At 36.9% G+C, this 20509-nt stretch overlaps 1 protein-coding gene and 1 long non-coding RNA gene across 6 annotated transcripts; one reads left to right on the forward strand and one right to left on the reverse strand.

Annotated features, from left to right (window-relative positions):
- The first annotated feature begins 1523 nt into the window (after positions 1 to 1523).
- LOC125568323 (octopamine receptor Oamb-like) lies at positions 1524 to 20277 on the forward strand. 5 transcript variants are annotated; one of them, XM_048730312.1, is made up of 3 exons: positions 1524 to 1931; positions 4830 to 4860; positions 17573 to 20277. In XM_048730312.1, the coding sequence occupies exon 3, from the start codon at positions 18925 to 18927 to the stop codon at positions 20050 to 20052; it is 1128 nt and encodes a 375-aa protein (XP_048586269.1). In that variant the 5' UTR covers positions 1524 to 1931; positions 4830 to 4860; positions 17573 to 18924; the 3' UTR covers positions 20053 to 20277. The 5 variants fall into 5 exon arrangements, with proteins under 5 accessions (XP_048586269.1, XP_048586271.1, XP_048586272.1 ...); XM_048730314.1 differs by lacking the exon at positions 4830 to 4860; XM_048730315.1 differs by lacking the exons at positions 1524 to 1931; positions 4830 to 4860 and adding an exon at positions 7698 to 9029.
- Positions 3060 to 3847, reverse strand: LOC116618021. The gene is made up of 2 exons (XR_004295991.2): positions 3626 to 3847; positions 3060 to 3537 (listed from the first exon to the last, which is right to left on the reverse strand). It is a non-coding gene; the product is annotated as an uncharacterized LOC116618021 (long non-coding RNA).
- Positions 20278 to 20509: the final 232 nt, after the last annotated feature.

Raw genomic sequence — 20509 nt, forward strand, 5'->3', positions numbered from 1 at the left:
AAATAAGATCGCTAAATTTTTTTGCAGTCCAGTGACTGCAGGCCTATAGGCTGCGTACGCCCCTGCCCAGTCCCCCCTATTTTCAGGTGGTCAAGGGGGGACATCAACCCCCCCCCTAGCTATGTGCCTTTATATTTTATTTTGAACTCCTCATATACGATGGTTTAAAGTTCTGTAAATATAAAAAATATTGCTGTTGGCTCAATTTCATAGAAATTGACGAATTATGCTTTGTCTCCTTCCCGAAGCCCAATCTCGAAAAGCCTTGCTAACCCCTTATCTGATCTTACAAGAGAGCTGAATTTCCTCTTTGCAATACCTGATTACTTAGGATACCTAGTAGAATTCAACCTCTAATAAACTGCTTTTTTGTGCCACGCATAATGTCCAAAATCAGATAAACAAGACACCCGGGTGGCATAAAAACATTAAAATTTTCGGTTTGGACAAATAACTACTCTTTCCTGTATTAGATTATTAACACTCGTAATAACAAAAAGCTGCTTCTACCCCGCTAAGCCATTGTCCTCAGAACATTACTGAATATGGCACTCGCGCGCAGCTTTGGTCGCTCTTGAATGGTACCCGATCCTACATCTGTGTCGGGTTCTTCATCTTGGCTTTCACTTAGCCTTGACAATCACACATGAGCAATTGTCTAAAGGGATTATCAAGGAATTCCTTATGGTCCGACTAGCTTTATACAGGAGAAAGATAACAGGAACACATCATTTTACGAGTTTATTACAGTCTTTGTCTGATTTACTGTCACGTCTAGGTTTAACTATCTTCCGTCACGTACGTAATACGAAGAATGGATCGAAGGGGGCTTTATTGAAGTGTAAATAATAGAGAGGGAGTATGAATGTAAAGGTCTACGTAAAAATTGTGTATACGATCCAGTTATGGTCTTATAGTCAAACAAATTGGGTGTGTATACGTAGCTTTAGGTTCAGAAAATACCCCAACTGCTGTGGTGTACAGTCCTCGTAAGTAATCTACTATTTATTTGTATCATTATTTGCTTGAAGTGAATATTTTCTCTCATTTCCAAGTACCTTGTGGCTAATCTTATAAAACGATATAAATGCCCCTTTTAAAGCGCCATTTTCAGTGACTTTAAGAGGCGATGTCAAAACTTTTCAGTGGGCCACGGTCTACTTGATAATCCTTCCTGGATTTAACATGCTATTTGTTATTTTCATGGCCACTCGCCAGTTGAATGAGCCTGCACTTTCCTCATTGTGGCATACGGGTTAAAGGGGCAATGTCTTCATCTGCGCTAGCTAGCTTAGCTTCCGTCTAGCTAGCTTCCGTCTTTCCACGAATGGCGGGTTATCAAGTAAAGCTTGGCCCACGGAAAACCCTTTAAACTTCCGTGCCAAACAAGATAAGCAAGAGAGTTGTTGCTTACAACTGTTGACAAGAACTCTCATTTATCATTCCTTTCTCTCTCCTCCCCCGTAGTGACTCACGTGTTACACATGAGATGGTTTGAATGCCATCTAAAATCGATCATCGATATCTATTAGTCTGGGTTTTTTTTTTTAATCACTAGTCCCAATGACCTCAACGAAATTCTAGCTTTCAACTTCGACATTTAAATAACCAGAATCCTCCCTAAACTAGAAAGGGCATAATATGGGGCCACGGTTCATTGTTTTTTTCTGGCCCCAGTGTTGTTGACTGGTTTGGAGAACGTTGTTTACTTCACAGTGTCTGTGTATAATGAGGTTTCGCCCTGGGGGAGGTCAATGTTTATCATTACTTTGAAAGCGACTTTTAAGGAATCGTTTGGTTCCAGCAAAGGGCTTCTCGTTTCAATTGAGAGCTACCATAAGTGATAGCGAGAATTTTGCACTTGACCAGAAAAGGAGAGGATGCCTACAGACTAAATCAAGACAAGGGAAGTTGCGGAAATGTATACAGAGGTATGAGAATAAGGTTGATTAATCCTGATTCCTTCTTTCGTCTATATGAATCCATACCAATTTGCCCCTCAACCATCTATCCTTTGCAAGAAATAATTGCAAATATATCAAGTAGAATGTATAGGTTTAAACACAGCTCAATTATATTAAATTTGTCAAACTGCGAAGACTAAATACTTTATAATTAACCTCAATAAAGATATAATGTGAACCGTTCGTAAGCACATTTAATTTAATCATCCACTTGAATTCGAGAACTTCGCTTCAACGCCAAGTTATGTCGGTTGGAAAGCCAAATGCCTCCATGCCTAACTGGAATAATTATTTGCTGCATTAACTTTACTGAAAGGATTACATTAGCTCAATAATTATGATATGGTTCTAGGTTTAGACAATTGGTTAGGGGTGGTGTGTTTCGTGTGTTGGCACTCCTCAACTTGTCATAGCTTAATTAAAGTTTTGTTTTACCAGACATGAGCAATTTTGCTTTACAAACGTCACATTAGAATGAGAAACCTTTTAAGCTTGTCTCGTGTTAGTTTCTTATCTTTTAAAATGTTTTTCTAACACTTATAGAGTGAGCATTTGTCTGTGAACACTTATATCTTACGTTAGTTAATTAAAACAGTATATTATTTACAAAACAATATACTGCTCTATTGAACACGAGTTATTTTTGAGACAATAAAAATAATAATGATAAAATAAGCCGACAACGATCAAAGAGACATTTTAACTTTAAAGAGAAGTGTAGCTACACCTTTTTCTTAAAGATTCTGCTTCCAGTTTGTGAAGGAAATTGGGTTGTTTACTACCGCAAATGAGATATATTTCAGCACCAAGGTATACCTCAATCACTGCGAAATTCAATCTATTCTACGATAGAAACAGCTTCATTCAATTACTCGAGTCTGAATGATGCATGGTAATTTTGTTTTCTAGAATTAGAGAATAACCGTCAAGCAAGTGGAACACGTGGTCTTTATTTAAATATTTTCTTATGAGGGGAGGGGTCAATTACTTCCTGGATTAAAAAAATATTGTAGGTGGGGATGCAGAGCCAACAAATGATATAAATGCCCCAAATGTAATAAACCCACAAATGTAATAAAAAGTTGATCACAAATGAAATAACACGGATATTTTTAATTAAATACAAGCTCCTCGGTTTTCTTGTGTGGTCCGGCTTTTCTTGAATACAGTTAAAGAGGTTCACCAGCCATGAGCGAATTTTGGATGACTGTTAAAGTGAGACAAATTGCCGAACCACTATACCAATTCTTAAGACATTTGATAAGAGCAGAAATCATACATGAAAGTCTTAATTCTGCTTTGATTTCCACACTTATCTGCCATAATAACATAATATAATAACATAAGTCATAAACTTAGCGAACGAGCTTTTGCTACATCCTTTCAATAGTGCAAGTCAACATATTTCCGCTAGGATTCCAAGCCAAAACGGATTTCACTCAACAGAAAATCAGTAGACAACTTGTCTGTAAGGGGCGTGTTCGTAAATCGTAAAGGTTGTTCCTCTTAGATCCATAGAAGAAATACTCGGCCACGAATCATATAGTTTGATGAGGTTTTGATGTTATTCGATCTGAAATGCATTATAATTGTTAATTACGTTTCACATTTGCTACTATCATAACATAAATTATCTAAAGTACATCAATGATTTCACTTACTTATGTAGCCGGTATAGCTCTTTAGTATTTCCAGGTTAGCCTTTTACTTGTTTTATCTGTTTGCTCCGGTTTGCTCTCGTGTTCATGCAGTATCTTTGTTGTTCTCATGTGCTAAATGATTAAGTCAATCAATATCTATCAACCATTAATCAATATATCTTAACAAAACTTGTCAAAACAATGATCACTGTTATGAAGTCAGCGACTTCATGAAGCGCGCTTTGCTTTTAGGCTGTGCATAAATCTCTGCATGACATTGTCTATTTATTACATTTGTGGGCAACTTCTTATTACATTTTGTGGGTATTTATTACATTTGGGTCTTTATTACATTTGGGTATTTATTACATTTGGGTATTTATTACATTTGGGTATTTATTACATTTGGGTATTTATTACATTTGGGTATTTATTACATTTGGGTATTTATTACATTTGGGTATTTATTACATTTGGGTATTTATTACATTTGGGTATTTATTACATTTGGGTATTTATTACATTTGGGTATTTATTACATTTGGGTATTTATTACATTTGGGTATTTATTACATTTGGGTATTTATTACATTTGGGTATTTATTACATTTGGGTATTTATTACATTTGGGTATTTATTACATTTGGGTATTTATTACATTTGGGTATTTATTACATTTGGGTATTTATTACATTTGGGTATTTATTACATTTGGGTATTTATTACATTTGGGTATTTATTACATTTGGGTATTTATTACATTTGGGTATTTATTACATTTGGGTATTTATTACATTTGGGTATTTATTACATTTGGGTATTTATTACATTTGGGTATTTATTACATTTGGGTATTTATTACATTTGGGTATTTATTACATTTGGGTATTTATTACATTTGGGTATTTATTACATTTGGGTATTTATTACATTTGGGTATTTATTACGGTTGGGTCTCTACAGGGGATACCCTGAAAATATTTTTTTCCGTCGGGGCACTAAATTGATTAGAACACTAAATCTCTGGTAATATTCAGTGTTCCATAAGCCCTGACCGCCGTAATTTTCTAATAGAACTGATTATCAATTGTGTCATTTAAACAAAAATGTTTGTTTTAAAAGCACACAACAAAATCGTGTTAACCGCAGCAGGTGTCAAGCCAAAACAAAGCAAGTAAAATCACGTAATTGTGCTTTACAGAACTAAAATCATAATTTTTCACAGATAAATCAAGCCATTTGGACATTTTGACAAGGTTGGTGAAGTAAAAGATATAACGTTTTTAATCCCTTCCCCCCTCCCCTACGGTACGACGGTGCATTCTATACTTCAATGTTCTCTACTTGCCTAGCTACCACTGTGCATGTTTTATTTCTTCCGGTGTGAATTATTTTTAGCTGCTTATCGACTCCCGTAGAAACTAATAAGTAAAACTCGTCACTTTTATACCAAGTGGAGAAAACAGTGAACACATTCTCCGACTTTGTTACTCGGGTCATTAGATATTGAACACTTTTAAAGATATAGTATTGAACTGTGCATAATAGCAATTCTGCATATGGCCATTTTTGTAAACTTAAAACTAACCAAATAATAAATCCCCCTTCCCTTTAGAAGTGTAATGGTATTAAATATTCCTTTGAAATAATTATTTTGTTTTATCGATATTGAGGGTAACAGAACTGCTGTCCTAACCGAGCAAATGCAAGTAGTTTGATCCGATGGTTTTCTTTGCATCTTGTAAAAAAATCTCTTCGCATCTTGTATTAATATATTTTTCAATCGAATAAGAACTCGAGTGGAAACGATGGTCGAGATGACGGGGCCTATTGAAAATATGAGTGTACATAGTTTCATTTTAATCTTAAAAGATTGCAAACCAGAAATTATTGTCGATTAAAATAGCTATCGAGGAGATCACTAGCAGGGTAAAATATGGTTACAGAAAACAAAAAGAGTTTTGAGTCGAGTAATGCGAGTAAAAGTGGCTGAAAAGTAGGAATTTAGGACGAGTTCATGCAGCTTCAAGTGCAATACAAGTTCGGCCAATTACACGATTCCGAGCCATTTCCATCGCCTTAACTTTTTAATCCAACGGCCCTTTAAAGGGGGCGCTAATTACATTGGTAGTCTTTCTCAATATTTTTTATACGAAAACAAGTACAAAGAATCCAAAAAAGGCTTAAATTATTGTGCTAAATAATTGACTACAAAAACAAACATTCAGCCAGAGGGAAGACTCGCGTAATTTTGATTGGAAAGGTGCCCACTTGATCAAAAAAGAAGTTTTTAATGAAAAACAGCGTATTTGTTATCAAAAGAAAACTCTAGTGCTACAGGTATATTATTGACTCAGGTGTTACCCTCAGTGCCATGCCTTGCTATCATCCAATAAAATATCCCCCTCAGTTGTTCCTTGTGTAGTTTTCCATTTTAATATCCAAAATAGTAAGAAAACTATTGCATCGTCTTGAGGATCAAGCTGAGAGAATACTACCATTTGCACTTTGCATGAATACATTGTCTTTTGGAGTATCATTCTAGAACAAATATTGGACACCTAATGAAAGGTTAGTGTTTTCTAAAATTTTAGAGATCTTAGAAGTCCTAAACTTTTCAGTTGCAGGTTGTGCCATGGCTTAAATTTGATACTATTTTTTATTGATTAGATTATGTCTCTTTTCTCACAATTTTTGAAAAACAAAAATAATTGAGAATAACATAACATTTGGCTTTATAAAAAAAATAAGATCTTTAATTCTTCAAATCACTAGTTAAATTTTTTTCTCCGAATTGAAGTTTAGAATAGTTATATATTTATACAATTTGAGGCCTACATTTTAAAACTTTTCAGAAGTTCAGGATTAAAGTTTAGACCCAATTCGGATAGTAATCTGCAGACATAACAAGATGAGATGTGAAAAATACTTTTGAATAGGAGTAAGCACGTAATGCGAAAATTTAATAAGAAAAAAATACTGTAGCTTTTCCAGCCGCAAATACAAGAAAACATGTTTCCATTTTTTCTCAAATTTTCCATATTTGCCGGTATTATGATTAGAATTCTAGCGATATGATATTGTTACTGGTTGAATAGAATCAAGTACTGAAAACACGTTGCAATTCGCAAGTTCTCAAAACATTCGATAATCCCCCCAAATGAAGACTGGATTTATGACGACAAGGACCTAGTCAGATGCACTGGCTCCGAAAAGTAGCCTGGTTCCAGAGCCTCGAACGTCTCTCTATTTAGGGAAGGTCATTACGCCTTTAGGGACCAGTCATTATTTATCTATAGGGGGGGCTGGGAGAAAAAAAGGGGGGGTCAAGGCCATTTTAAATTAGCAAAGAGGGGGGGTCATTGTATTTTAGGTACAATAAACAGGGGGGGCCATCTTGTTAATCAGCATGATTTTTCAAAGAGTTGTTATATTGAAAACCACTTAGATGAGATGTTATGTAGGATAAAGAATTGACAATTTATGAAAATACCATTTGAATATCATGACATTTATCAATAATTTTCTGTAAAACAACAACATTTTCAACAAAAAGAGTGAACATCATCTTATTAAAGTGCGGCAATGGTCTGCCCTATTATTGCAAGTGCATCGAGCGCAAAAAAGCCCTGATTGAATAGAAGGTCTAACTTCATGATGTCACAACTCTTCAACAGTCCTAAGGCCTCAGTGTTAATCTCATCCTCGCACACAGCATGTTGACTTTGTAAGGCTACATTATATCCATCAGGGAAGCAGAGAGTATAGGTAAACTCATCTGTAAGCTTGACAATCAGTTTATGCATTGCAGTGTCTTCTCTTTTCCTTTTTCTTTTTTTGGCTTTGCAAGCATTTTCTTTTCTTCTTCTCTTTGCAAGACTTGACTTTTTCTTTAAGCTTACGGAAGATAATGACTTATAGGTTACTTGGGGGGGGTCATCTTTTAAAATTATAATACGGAGGGGGGGCTATCTGCAATTTTCTTCAATTAAGGGGGGGGCTTTGACAAAAGTTTCACCTTTGACTGGAAAATTACCCAGCCCCCCCCATAGATAAATAATGACTGGTCCCTTAGCTGCAAAAGTTTAAAGATGCGCGTAGGGTCATTACGCCTTTAGCTGTAAAAGTTTAAAGATGCGCGTAGGGTCATTACGCCTTTAGCTGCAAAAGTTTAAAGATGCGCGTAGGGTGTTTTAGACCAAAAGTTTTGTAACTTCGAAATGAAGTCTAACCAACCTCCAATTCTCTTTGTAAGATACCTTTTGATTTTAAGACTCATTGTCACCAGTTTACTTCCGGAGGGCCGACGGAAACCTCAACCGACAAGAGACAAAAGAATCTATTAGAATCATCAGACACATCCAAGCAACTCCCAAAAGACACACTGCTTTTACCTGTTTACAATTTTGAATTTTGTTTTCCGTTAAAAATCATCGGAGATTGTTACGTAATCGTCATCAACGAAAATACCAAACCAGGCGCGTACACAGGGTGCCCCCCCCTCGACCTTGGCGGCCAAAAAGTGGGTCAATTCTTATTTAGGGGTCTTCAAATACTATGTTTTTCCATATGATACCAATGACTGCACATCCCCCTCGGCCAATCCTGAGAACGCGAGAATCCTGCATGCAAACATTTTACAAGCAATCCATTGTTGGCTAAAAAGATTCCAAGGAATAAAATGAAGCAAGCCAACTGGCTGCAAAAAAAAATAAATAAATAAAAAAAAAAAATAATAGAATATGAAAAATAATTTCTGTTTATCACCCCGTCATCAGATATCACATGGCCGGCTCTTCACCCACAGCTTCTCGCCCCAGGCCACTTATGACACGCAACCCACAAAGCATGTCATGTGTTTTAAACTTCCCTGTTGTGTCTTTTCTAATTGCTGCTCCTTTCTCGTCAGTGGCCTCTAGCTATTAAAAACACCTTTAGTAGAGAAATAATTTATCGAAAAAAATTATCCATACTTCAAGCAAATATGTTTGTAGCTAGAAGAAGTAGAAAACATATCTGCGGGAAAATCATAAATCGAAATAAGACCAGCATGTAATACGTTTTTCGTTTAAACCACCCTACATTATTTCATTAAAGCTTATATATGCAAAACATTTACTATTAGACAGCTTCACGATCAAATCAGCCAAAATGGAAATCCCTTAAGCGATTATTAAACAAGGTAAAAATTCAGGTTTAATGTTTTTCGCGTGCGTTTTGCCTTACAGTTTTTGTTGGCTTTTAAACCAGGTAACAAAATTAAAAAATATAATTATGTATGCGTGAGCGTTTCTATTCAATTATGCATGATATACCTCACAATATAAAACATAACGGGATAAGTGCCTTTAACCACTACCCCTGAGAAAGTCACATATGCTTTTAAGGAAAAATAGATTCAACCTCACAGGGGATAGCAAAATAGGTAAGGCAAAAGGGGGTAATTTTTTAACCGTTTTTTAACATTTTTTATACATATGATGTTCTGTTAGTCAATTATTATTTTCTGATCCATAATAAGCGCGAGATACCTTAGGGGAAAACAGACCTTTAAAAAAGCCTAAGAGACAGCAAAATTTCATACTCTGAGACACAAAAAATGATATGGCAAAAATGTCTTTAGCTTTTCGTTTACAGTTACAAAAGTTTTTAAATCAAAAAAGCAATGCCTTTTAATGATTGCATAATCTTAAATGAGCGAATTCATAGGCTAAATTTAAACAGAACAATTTCCTAGATAGTTCACGCAGCAAGCTAGCTATGTAGTATCATTTGGTAAAACAGGTCTCTTTCCTATATTACTTTAGGAAAACATGTCAGTCCCCCCCCAAAAAAAACATTGTTTTCAAAATTGAATTAGACGCGTGTGACCTATATTGTCAGGGTGAGCTATATTCAAGGAAAAGAGCAGTATTTAATTCATCGGTGTGTTTATCCGACCTAGGGGGTCTTTTTTTTTAATATTTGAAAGTGCTTTCTTGGTGTAGAATATAATTTGAATTGATTGATTGTTGTTCTATTACACCGCTTTAAAAAGGTAAAATCAAAGAGAAAGACAAAGAGGTCGTTTCCTTGCATGGTGGGGCTGAACAGCTTCGGTGTCTAAAAAAAGAAAAGAAGTGAGTTTATTCGGTCGTCCAAATACAAGTATCTTATAACCTCTCTTAGGTTGTAGAGGGGTAATATACTTATTTTTATGTAAAACTGTCATCGTACTTAGCTTAAAGTAATCCGATAATTTGGAAATAAGAATAGATAGGATGTTTTGTTGGGGTTAGGTGCAAGAAATTCTATGACTATCCATACTATAAGTTTATGTCTAAATCCTATATTTCGACATTTAGTTACCACTAGTGGGTGACCGTGAAACATTCACGTTTATAATTCAAAAAAGACATTGAGCCACTATCTGATCCGAAAAAAAAAAAAATCAAGTACATCATTATCATGTCGATTTGAAAAGTGTATCCCCCATGCTTTGCCAAAACTTGAAGCATTGGATCTTTTATCATATTGGAAATAAACCAATATAACAGGATTGCTACTGATATTTATTACAAATCAAATGCAGCGAACGTCTACATACAACCTGATCGATCACATAAATTCTATATGCTACGCTGAAAAAACTACGCCCAAAATATTTCCTTCACCACTCTCTGCCTTATTGGGGGCCCTGTGTTGGGCATTCAAAAGCACGAATCCTTGCTTCATCGGCCCGGTCTTGATTTTTGGTGGTATTTTTGGTATGGTGAGTTCCATACTATTTTCTGTGAAATAGGATAAGAAGGTATGTGTTTTTATGTATACTTTTTGTTTTATTAACGAAGGAAAGATGGACCGACAGGATATCAGAACTGAATCTAACAACAAATGGAAGTTGAAAGTAGTTTCGAATCAGTTCTTATTCTATAGTTTAATCTAATATTTAAGTATTTAATCGGTACTATTGTGGCAGTTTTAAAACCTCTTAAAATGATTGTTTACAAAATGCGTGCGCTTCGTGTCGTGCAAGACGCAAACAAAAGTCTTCAAAAAGTGATATCCTGTTAACATTGTGCTTCATATTTTTTTTTAGCCTGAACATTAACTGTGATTTGTTTGAAAACCACGAAGTTCTGGATGTTAATGGTGCTTTTTGCCGTGAGTTTTTGGGTCTCCTCCAAAATGACGCGTTTGCGAGTGCTTTCTCTCGCCAAGAAAAATCGTTGAATTGCAGCTTCTCTTTGTCTGATCATTTGAAAGTGGAAACCTTTCCGGTACCCCCTTTTAGCTAGGAATTGTCATTCGTGTGGTTCTTGAGTTTTCCTTTTCTTGAGTTCCTCCTTTTCTCCGTGAGAGATGGCACACACTTTTTCCTTAGCGTATTAGATATAAGACCCCGTCCTCACGAATCCGTTTTCGTTTGAAAACGCAACCTTTTTGTTACAGATACGGGTATCGTCCACACGGAAGTGCGAAAACGATGACCGAAAACGGAACGATTTGAAAACGATAATGCTTCGTGTGGACGCGGACCTTTTTTCAAACGAAAACGGATACCTGGGGACAGGGTCTTCTGCATCATATATCACTTGGATTGGCTTCAATTTATTTTCCTTTTTTAATGCACGAACGAAATCAATCAATGCCATGAATTAATGCCATAAATTACTTTTTATTGATATAACGATTTTACTGTTGATATTGTTTTTAGCCGTTTTCATTCTGTATCTTTTAAATTCTAGGTCATTCCTACTTTCATACAACTTATCCTTTTTGGTCTGATAGATACATCACAAAATGTGTTCATTTAAAAGAGGTTTTTTTGTAGGAAAGCGTGCACAAGTTTGTGGTAAGTAGAAGTAAATTGACGTCCATGTAATAAAAGATAATTAACTTAGACATATAGACAGCCAACGTGTTTCCTCAAAACCAAAATAAATGATATTTTATTATAGAACATAAAAGTCTTCAAAACAATAATGTACTTTTTCGTTTTTGCAATGTTTGTTTCCATAACATTGCGTTTTATTTGTAAGGGGATCAGTCAATTTAAATTGAGGAAAGTTTATCGGCTTTCTTTATATAAGAAAAAGAATTTTCTGGTGAGAATCAATATTTGTATTACAACATCGTTAAATATGTAAACGAAAAAAATACAAGCAGGATTAAAATTGATATGAACACTTTCAAGGTATCTGAAACAAAGCTATCTGAAAAAAACAAACATGTTTTACCTGGTCAAAAATTACCCTTTATGGTTTGCGCTGTATAAGTTGTCAAAATGAACTCGTTATTTTGACATAGGACTTTTTACAAAAAGCGCTTACGTACCGAACATTCAAATTTCGAAAATTTCAAAATTCTTTGATCTCAAATTTTCTTGTTTGGCAGTAGGATTGCAGATAGAGGAAGCACATATTTTATATGCCGCTAACAGCAAAGTGTTTCTTTTTTCATCAAATGAGTTAAGAACTTGCCACAAGGGGCCTCGAGGCCGAAAACCATAACTTCCATCTAGACAGGCAGGGAACTATGTGAGATATAAACTTTGTTAAGAAAAACCTGGGACTTTCTAAGATCGTTATTTGTAACCTTAATTACTCCAAATGTAATATTTGTTTATTGTAATGTAATGGCTCCAATATTTTTGTTGCTTGAAAATCTACGTCACTGGTTTTTAGTCTAGTAAAAATGGACTTTAAATGACAAGTGATATCGACCAATAAGGTCTCGATATCACTATGAGTTCAGCATTTTGGGTCTGAGATGCATTCTAAGTGTTATTGTTTATTCCAATCTAATGGCACACTTCTTGTTCGTTGCTTTTATAGGCTATTAATATTTTAGGCAGCTACTTCGGGTAGCGTTGCCTTATTTGCCACTCTATGCAAATACTTCGCACGCTTTTCTTGACACGCAGACATCACTCTGGTAAAAAAACGGCAAAAGAAAAGACTTTCAAGTCTGGAAGGTATGTCAAGCCTTGGATCGAGGTATCTAGGGCGACACAATACGGTTTTCGGGAATAGTATTTTATTTTACGCTATTTTCACAGTCCTTCAGAAACACGGAAAAAGAGTGAAACACTCAAAATATGAGCTCAGCATTTGAAGGATGAATGCTTAAATTACGATGATCAGTAGCAAAGTCAAAATGAAAATTGTATCGTGCCAAGATCCCCAAAAATATTGTACATAATAAATGCGAAGTTACATTGAGGTCATAAGTAAAGAAATTGAGAAATACTGAATTTGCATTTCCTTATAAAAAGAGAAGAAAGACAAGAGTTTCTCTTTTATTGAAACCTTTGTTGAGCTAGGTTTTGAACTTTTTGCTACGCGCACGCATTCTTAATATATTCTCGTTGTTATATTCTGCGTCAATTATCAGCTAGACTGTTGCTTCGTTGTTATGCATTTTGTTGATCCCTCGGTAGGTACGCTATTATATCATGGCAGGATCCTCTACTTGCAGAGGATCGGGTATTTTATTCTGTTATGACTTAGACTTGATTAGTGTATTTTTTAACAAAGCAAGCTTAACTTTACAATGCTAAGCCTATATCCGACTCCTGTTTTGATATGACGGATAATCTTGTTAAATAATATTCTTAGTTGTTTTTCAATTTTCCAATTTTTCATTTTCCCAATTTTCAGTACGAATGCTGATAAGCCAAGTTTTTATCAGGAGAACATGCGGATAGTATAAATTCCGTTTAACTATTTTTTATGCTACTGAGAACGCATAAGCCGATGGTAGCTCTCCTCAATCTGTAATGCCCTTTTATGGATTCTTTTACAATTTGACACTTTGCCTCTTTGCCAATTCTCTGAAATTCTCACAGCTTGAGCTCAGCAAAAAATGTTCAAGCTATTTTCCAAATTTTTACCGATATTAATTTTACATGCAATTTTTTTAATTTTTACCTAATAAATTTTTTGTGTAAAGAAAATATTAACGATATTTCAAGAACATCATAGCTCATAGCTAAAATTTACAATTATACCATTTCCATTGAGGTGGAAAGTGGCGAAATATCTCCCGAGAGCCAACAAGAGGTCTATCACAAATCCTGCATTCTGATTGGCTTAGCTGCTGTATAATACCCTCTGGAGTCACTTCAAACCTCGCGGCAATTTATCTTTCTGTTTGAGACCATAAAACGCCAACACAGTCGATGGTAGATGAATCTTATCAAAGCTCCAATATCAACTTGAACTTTAACTAGTTTATGAGTTTTTTTCAAATTAAAACTTATTTATGACTCGAGCTTTAAAAATGTTGTTGCATTACGAATATGCTTTTACTCAGTCAAGGAAGTAGTGTAGACTAAGTCCTGTTTACATGGTACCGGATGAATGTTCTTCCGGTTACGCATTCCGCTCACACGGGACCAGGCTTACCGAACGAAAAAAGGAAAAAAAAGACCGCCAAACGGACGAAAATTCGTATGGTTGACCGACTGTTTTTTGTCGACCGAAATCCCGTCACGCGTAAACGCAAGCATTCGAAAAAAAAAAAATAACAAAAAATGAAAAAAAAATTGTCGAGAATTTGTCTGGTACCGTGTAAATGTAGCCCGTGTGTGTTTTGAGTGATGGGTGACGAGACTTTGTTCTGTTGATGCGGGAGGGGTCTGTGTCTTTACCTTGGGTTTGTGTTGAAGACCATTACGGCCCCTTCCGTTCCGTTGAGTGACGAGACCTTTCTTGTGGTTTGTGTCTTTGCTACTTTGGGCTTGTGTCAACGATCATTACGACGCCTTACGTTCCGTTGAGTGACGAGACTTGTGTTGGGGTTTGTGTCTTTGCTACTGTAAGCTTGTGTCAACTAACATTACGACCCCTTCCATTCCGTTGAGTGACGAGACTTGTCTTGGGGTTTATGTCTTTGAAACTGTGGGCTTGTGTCAACGATCATTACGACGCCTTACGTTCCGTTTGGTGACGAGACTTTTCCTAGGGGTTGTAACTTAGGTACTGGGTTATATTAACGATCACTACGACACCTTCCGTTGATCGAAAGAATGATTATTGAGATGAAATGCGTCATGATAATGAAGCTATGATCAAGTCCTTATTAGCAACCCTTTGATAGAGTCTAGTGTGTCTATTGGAAGTATTTTTGAGGATGTAACTGTTAAATGGCCTGTTAAATAGCGCGGATTCTAATATAGATTCTTTTGTCTCTTGCCCGTTGAGGTTTCCGTCGGCTCTCCGGAGGTAAGCTGGTGCGATTGCAGCATTAACTTTAATCGATTCTCTGTTGGAGCATTGCCTGGCTCAGGTACCACGCCCTCGTACTGTCACCATTGTCCCTTACAGCGCTATTCGTGGTCACTGTTGTCAGTTTGCTTCCGCCCACACGAAGCTTGTACAGGGCCAATTTCCGACTGAAATACAATACGATATTGAAAGTATTGATGTACTCTTTGGCATGAAAATGGATTTATTGCTTTCAATCCTTTTAAATTGAAACTAGCCGGGAGAAGTTTAACTTAACGTTACATCCTTGCCGATATTGGATAATGAGCTTTTGCGGCTTTGATAGTCGTGAAACGTGTGACCTAGTTCATAGCATAATATAAAAATAAAATAAATCATATAATAATCTAAAAATAATGATTCATGATAATTTGCGACATTAAGCTACCGGCATACACTCTCTCCGTATAGCGTGAGACCGTAATATAATATACATTTTCTGACCGTGATAACGTGGCGTCCGTATAGTATAATAGTACATAAGTAGTGTACCACCCAACTCTGGCGTCGGTAATGACGTCACGAATACCAGAGAGGATTAAATTGCATGGTAAGAAGCATACCAGGGGGGGGGGGGGGAGGGGGGGATTGTAATACATTGTAATGATTGTAACACATAAAGAGAATGCATGTTGAAATGTGAGACTTTGCCTAGGATTGCGTGAGGGTGTTTAGATCGCGAGAGGTGTTCTGTCTAGAGAATTAGGGTTTTGGGAGGGAATTTAGAAATTGTTGTCACGTTTGAAATGTATTCGATTCTCAATAAAAAGAGAGACGTGTATTTAAGTGCCTTACAAACAACACTATGTCGCAAAAACATCCTAATATTCTTGGTGGCTGCCATGTTTTGGTAAAAAAACATGGTTTATTCCAAATTGGGTTATAATTATAAATGGTTTATTCCAAATTGGGACATCTGATTGTGGGGACGAAATAGGCTGATCCTTGAACATCTTTGACAGCAGGAATTTCCTTTTATCTATAGCCCCCTCTGTAGCTTCACTCCAATCAAACCCGTCGTTGTCCATCAGGTTATTTCGCGTGTCCATGATTTTCTTGTAGACTGGATCTTTCCGTGAAGCACGTATCCACTTCAAATATAGCCTACGTGTAGCCGCTGGCTCGCGAAAATATAGGATATTTAGGATATATTTTTATATAGTTTATTTTGGCGAGTTACGTGTAGCCGCTAACTCGCCAAAATATCCTATATTTTCGCGAGCCAGCGGCTACACGTAGGCTACTTAAAATACTCAAAAAGCAGCTCTGTTCGGTAGTGCGGAACAAGATCATTTGTTGCTTTGGCTTCAGACATCTCTATAGTGTTTCCTTGTTGCTCATACTTTGCTACAAGCTCTTTCCAATGGTCATGGAAGCGATCCACTGATTCAGCTTGAAAACGATCCTACACATTTGGGACAGTATTATCTAGATTTTCGTCTAAGGAGTTTTCAATTGACGTATTTTAGGGCTGGTTAATTTCGCTATCCGAATTATTTTTCAACTGTTTCTGTGGAGGCGTTAGAGTTAATTGCGTTGTATTCGCCATCTGAGTAACGTCCAATAGATACCATACTAACGTGGCCTTAACACTATGGCGTCCATTGAAGAACGAGAGTTTGGTTCGACCTTATAGTGTTATTACAATATTTTTGTAATACATTCAAATTAAAAATAGTCTGGCTGGTTTTCACATTTTTCTGTTTTTGTATTTTCGTTCCCATTTTGCATTTTTTTCCTTATCTCTTCTTAGGTTCTCGATCTTTTTTATAGAATCTATTAGAGTGGGACAAATCACACGACGGTCTTGTGTTCGGTCCTCTTCGGAGGTCACATCTTTTGTAGAGTCAGCTCGATTTTCAACAAATCTCACCTTAGGTTGAAGTTTGGCTTCTTGTAGATACTTTCTTCGCTAGGTACCATCCAAAAGATGTACATCTGCGAGATAGAACCAACTCTTTCACGCCGCAATTCGGGTAGGTGCAATTTTTGCAATAACGTTTTACCATGCTTTCAACCAGATGACTTGATAAGAATGGACCTCGCTCCGAAATTCTTGTTTTATGTAGGATTCTTCTAAATCATTTTTTTATTTCGGATTCGTACTTGTTTGTGAATTATTATTATTGTTTAATGCTACACCATGGCATTAAGGGTGGCGTCCCCTGTTGACCCTTTATGGCCTTGGCCTGTTTTTGGCCTTCTTAGCCAGGTTATTTCTTCATAACATAAAGGATCAAACCAGGCTAAGAAGGCCAAAGACAGGCCAAATGGGCCCAGATCTAGCCCAAGGGGACCTCGCACAAGAGGAACTAGGGACAGTTGTACAGTTGTTGACAATTTCCGATATCTTGTTCTTGTAGTTAGTAGGATTATCAAACATATATAGAAGATTGCGAGTGAAAGTTTTGATAGAATTAGCGAGACTTTAATAATGCAACCCGTACCTTTAAAAACTAAACAAAAAAGAATAAGAAAAAGCATTTTGGATAATTGTTCCCAAGGCTCTTTTAAGATTATCGGCTTATGTTTAAAGATCCGGTCTTTTGCCGAACAAATAAAATGATCAGACATGATATTGTGCGCACCCACAAAATAGAATCCGCTTGTTTGAGTAAATACACCAACATTTCATCCACTTTAGCTTGTGGAGCCGCCAACTACAAAGAAATTGATTTGCAATTATTTAACGTTAATTGAAAATTTCATTTCGTTGCAGAATGATAGAGTCAACTAAAGCCCAATGAAATTTGATATAAAGAAACATTTGAAGAAGACGCGTCTATCGCCATAGGAGTTGAAGCGTTTTGGAGCATTTGGCGCGACGAGAAAAAAGGGTCTTCTCAAAGAATGAAATCAAGCTAGAGAAGGAAGGAGGAAGGAACTATCTTGCTCTATAATATGCGAGATTATTCGCATAAAATTGGGATGATTTCACCTCAGGCCATTATTCCCTGAAAACAATACAACAAATCGTTCAAATTGTGGCAAAACGTATAGCGAACACACACAAGAAGATTGCCAAGCATTAGCCAATAGTCGAAGATTTTAGCGAGGAATAGACCTTCAGCTGTGACAAGCTGTTTCCTAATAAACCGGGATAAAAAGAGGGAAAATAAACCGGAAAAAAGCACAAGCATTTAGACAGGGAACTGAACTGAACTTGGTTTAATCTTGAAAATAGAAATACTGGACGAGAAAAACGAATTTTGTTAGCCTGACAGGAATTTTAGCGAATGTTCTTGGTAATCCTGGAAGGTGGGATACACTCGAATTAATGCCCGTGAAATCTATTCGTAATTAAACGAAAAAAAAAAATGGCGAAAGCAACTTTAATGGAATTCTTCAGAAAGAAATAAAAGAAAACTGGAGACTAAAAAATCCAGATTAGGCTTTGATTGTTCCACCAATAAGAGGCGTGATACCATTGGCTTAAAGCAAAGCCCTTTGAGATCGAAGAAAATCTTTCCGTCAAAGAGAGGTATTATAAAAACGGTAATTACGCAGTACAATTTTAAAGGACACTGAGGAAAAGCACTTTCGGGGGGCGTTTTGTGACTTACAAAAGTGATTCACACAAGAGAAGTCTTGAAGAACCAAATAGGAGGAACCTTTAAGAGCTCTTTGCTAAGAGTGGATTGCGATCATTTGGCAGGAGTACAGGAAGAAAAAGGAGCGGTTGCAACCTGCTGTTTCTTGATGCATATAATAAAGATAAAGATCAAGATATCTTATTATAAAGCGCTATCTACGAGTCATAAATGTTACACATTAACGGCGAATTTTTTATAACCGTCTAGAGCAGAGGTCTGAAGAGGAAAAAGGCATAATTTGTTTGCATTTATACTCAAATTTGCATTTTTCGCAGCATTTGAGAAGAACTTCTATAGTTTTTGTCTCCTGGATTTGACAGTGCAAAGGGCCTCGTCTGAAGTGGGTGTAAGATACTCGAGACCTCGTCCTAGTTTCTTATAGCCTCTAGAATACATCTGTGTGGAATACCAAGCAATCGCAAGCTCAGTGGTGAAGATACGCCACACGGAGTTAGGTCTCTAACCCCAGCAAGCCACCATGTTGTACCCGACAAACCATAAATTGCACAACACAAGTTATGATAATAACAATTCGAAGTACACTGTAATCCAGCCGTCTACGTCTCAGAAGGAGTTCGTGGCTGTAACTCTATTTTTTTGCCTGTTGATTATCGTGAATCTGGTTGGGAACGGTTTGATATTCGCTGCGTACGTTGTGAACGCACGTCTGCGGTCAATCACTAACAAGCTGATCCTGGGCCTAGCCGTGAGCGATATGCTTGTGGGGCTGGTATCTATACCTTTATGGGTCTACATCTCCACCATGGAGTTCACAGGAGCGCCTTACAGCAAGGCGACATATCACTTTTACATAACTTTCGATATCTTCGTCGGATCGGCGTCTATACTTCAGTTAACCTCCATGAGTATTGAGAGATGCCATGCAATACTTAGACCTCTGCATCACCGGACGCTATCGCAATGCGCGTTTCGTACTTTGATCTCCATTCCTTGGATCTTCTCCGCGCTGATCGCTGCACTTCATCCCATTCAGTATCACAGCTGGCAAGAGGTATACACGCTACTAATGGCTACCACGTGCTTCTTTATTCCCTTCGTCATCATTGTTACCGCGTATGTGTGTATCTATATCGCTGCGCGCGCAAGACCAAGTACAGAGAGTTTTCGGTTCCGCCATCGTATGTCTCAGCGGAATTCTTTCCGCAAGGAAGTCCGTCTTTCTGTAACCATTGCTGTTATTACCGTTCTGTTTGTCATTGCTTGGATGCCTCTATTTGTGCTATCTATAATCGCTACGTACTTCCCATCAAGTCTTGTAATCTCCGCCTCTACAGACAGACTCCTGAAGTTCGCAAAGTGGATGCATTATAGTAACAGCTCTTGTAACCCGTTTCTATACGCGTTCCGGAATCAGGAAATGATACGGACTTTCAGGCGGATTATATCCAAGCTCTTGTGTGGGTATTTCACCCCGCGCTTGCGGTCGTACGGCAGTGGAAGGACAAGCCGGCGTGCGGCTTCGTACAGGGGTTCCGACCCTAACTATGACATCCCACGAATGAACTCAATCAGAGATAGAAGGGACGCTAACTGCAACGAGCCTAAGCCCGTTTATAACCCCGTTATGATGCTCTCTTCTGTGTAGGTTAAAATGGAGTGGTTTTATATGATTGTAAATTTGTATCACATATACCCTGACTTTCCGATGGAGGAATGTGATTTCAACGGGTGAAAAAGGAAAACAAACAATAAAATTGGTTGTGGATAATAGATAAAAAAACACGTTCTGTCTGATGTAACCATTTTTTTTTATAAAAAAGTCCAGCGAAATTTCAATAAATTCCAAGAACACTTCGAGTGCCACAAGACAGCAAGTATTGTTTTGAGTGGTGCGTTCTAAAATTCAGAATCAAACTGTGTCAAGTCCTTTAAAATAATAGTGTCATTGATCATTTGCGTAATTCTCTTCTGATACTTTATGTATCAGGTATCGTATTCAGGTATCATGTTTTTTGAACGGCCCAGCTTTTACTGAACCTTAAACGTTCTTATACAAAAAGAGTGTATCTTTTATGCCTAGTGCACACTAGCAACATAACGAC

Source organism: Nematostella vectensis, chromosome 7 (assembly GCF_932526225.1).
Source record: "Nematostella vectensis chromosome 7, jaNemVect1.1, whole genome shotgun sequence".
In the NCBI taxonomy this organism is placed as follows: domain Eukaryota; kingdom Metazoa; phylum Cnidaria; class Anthozoa; order Actiniaria; family Edwardsiidae; genus Nematostella; species Nematostella vectensis.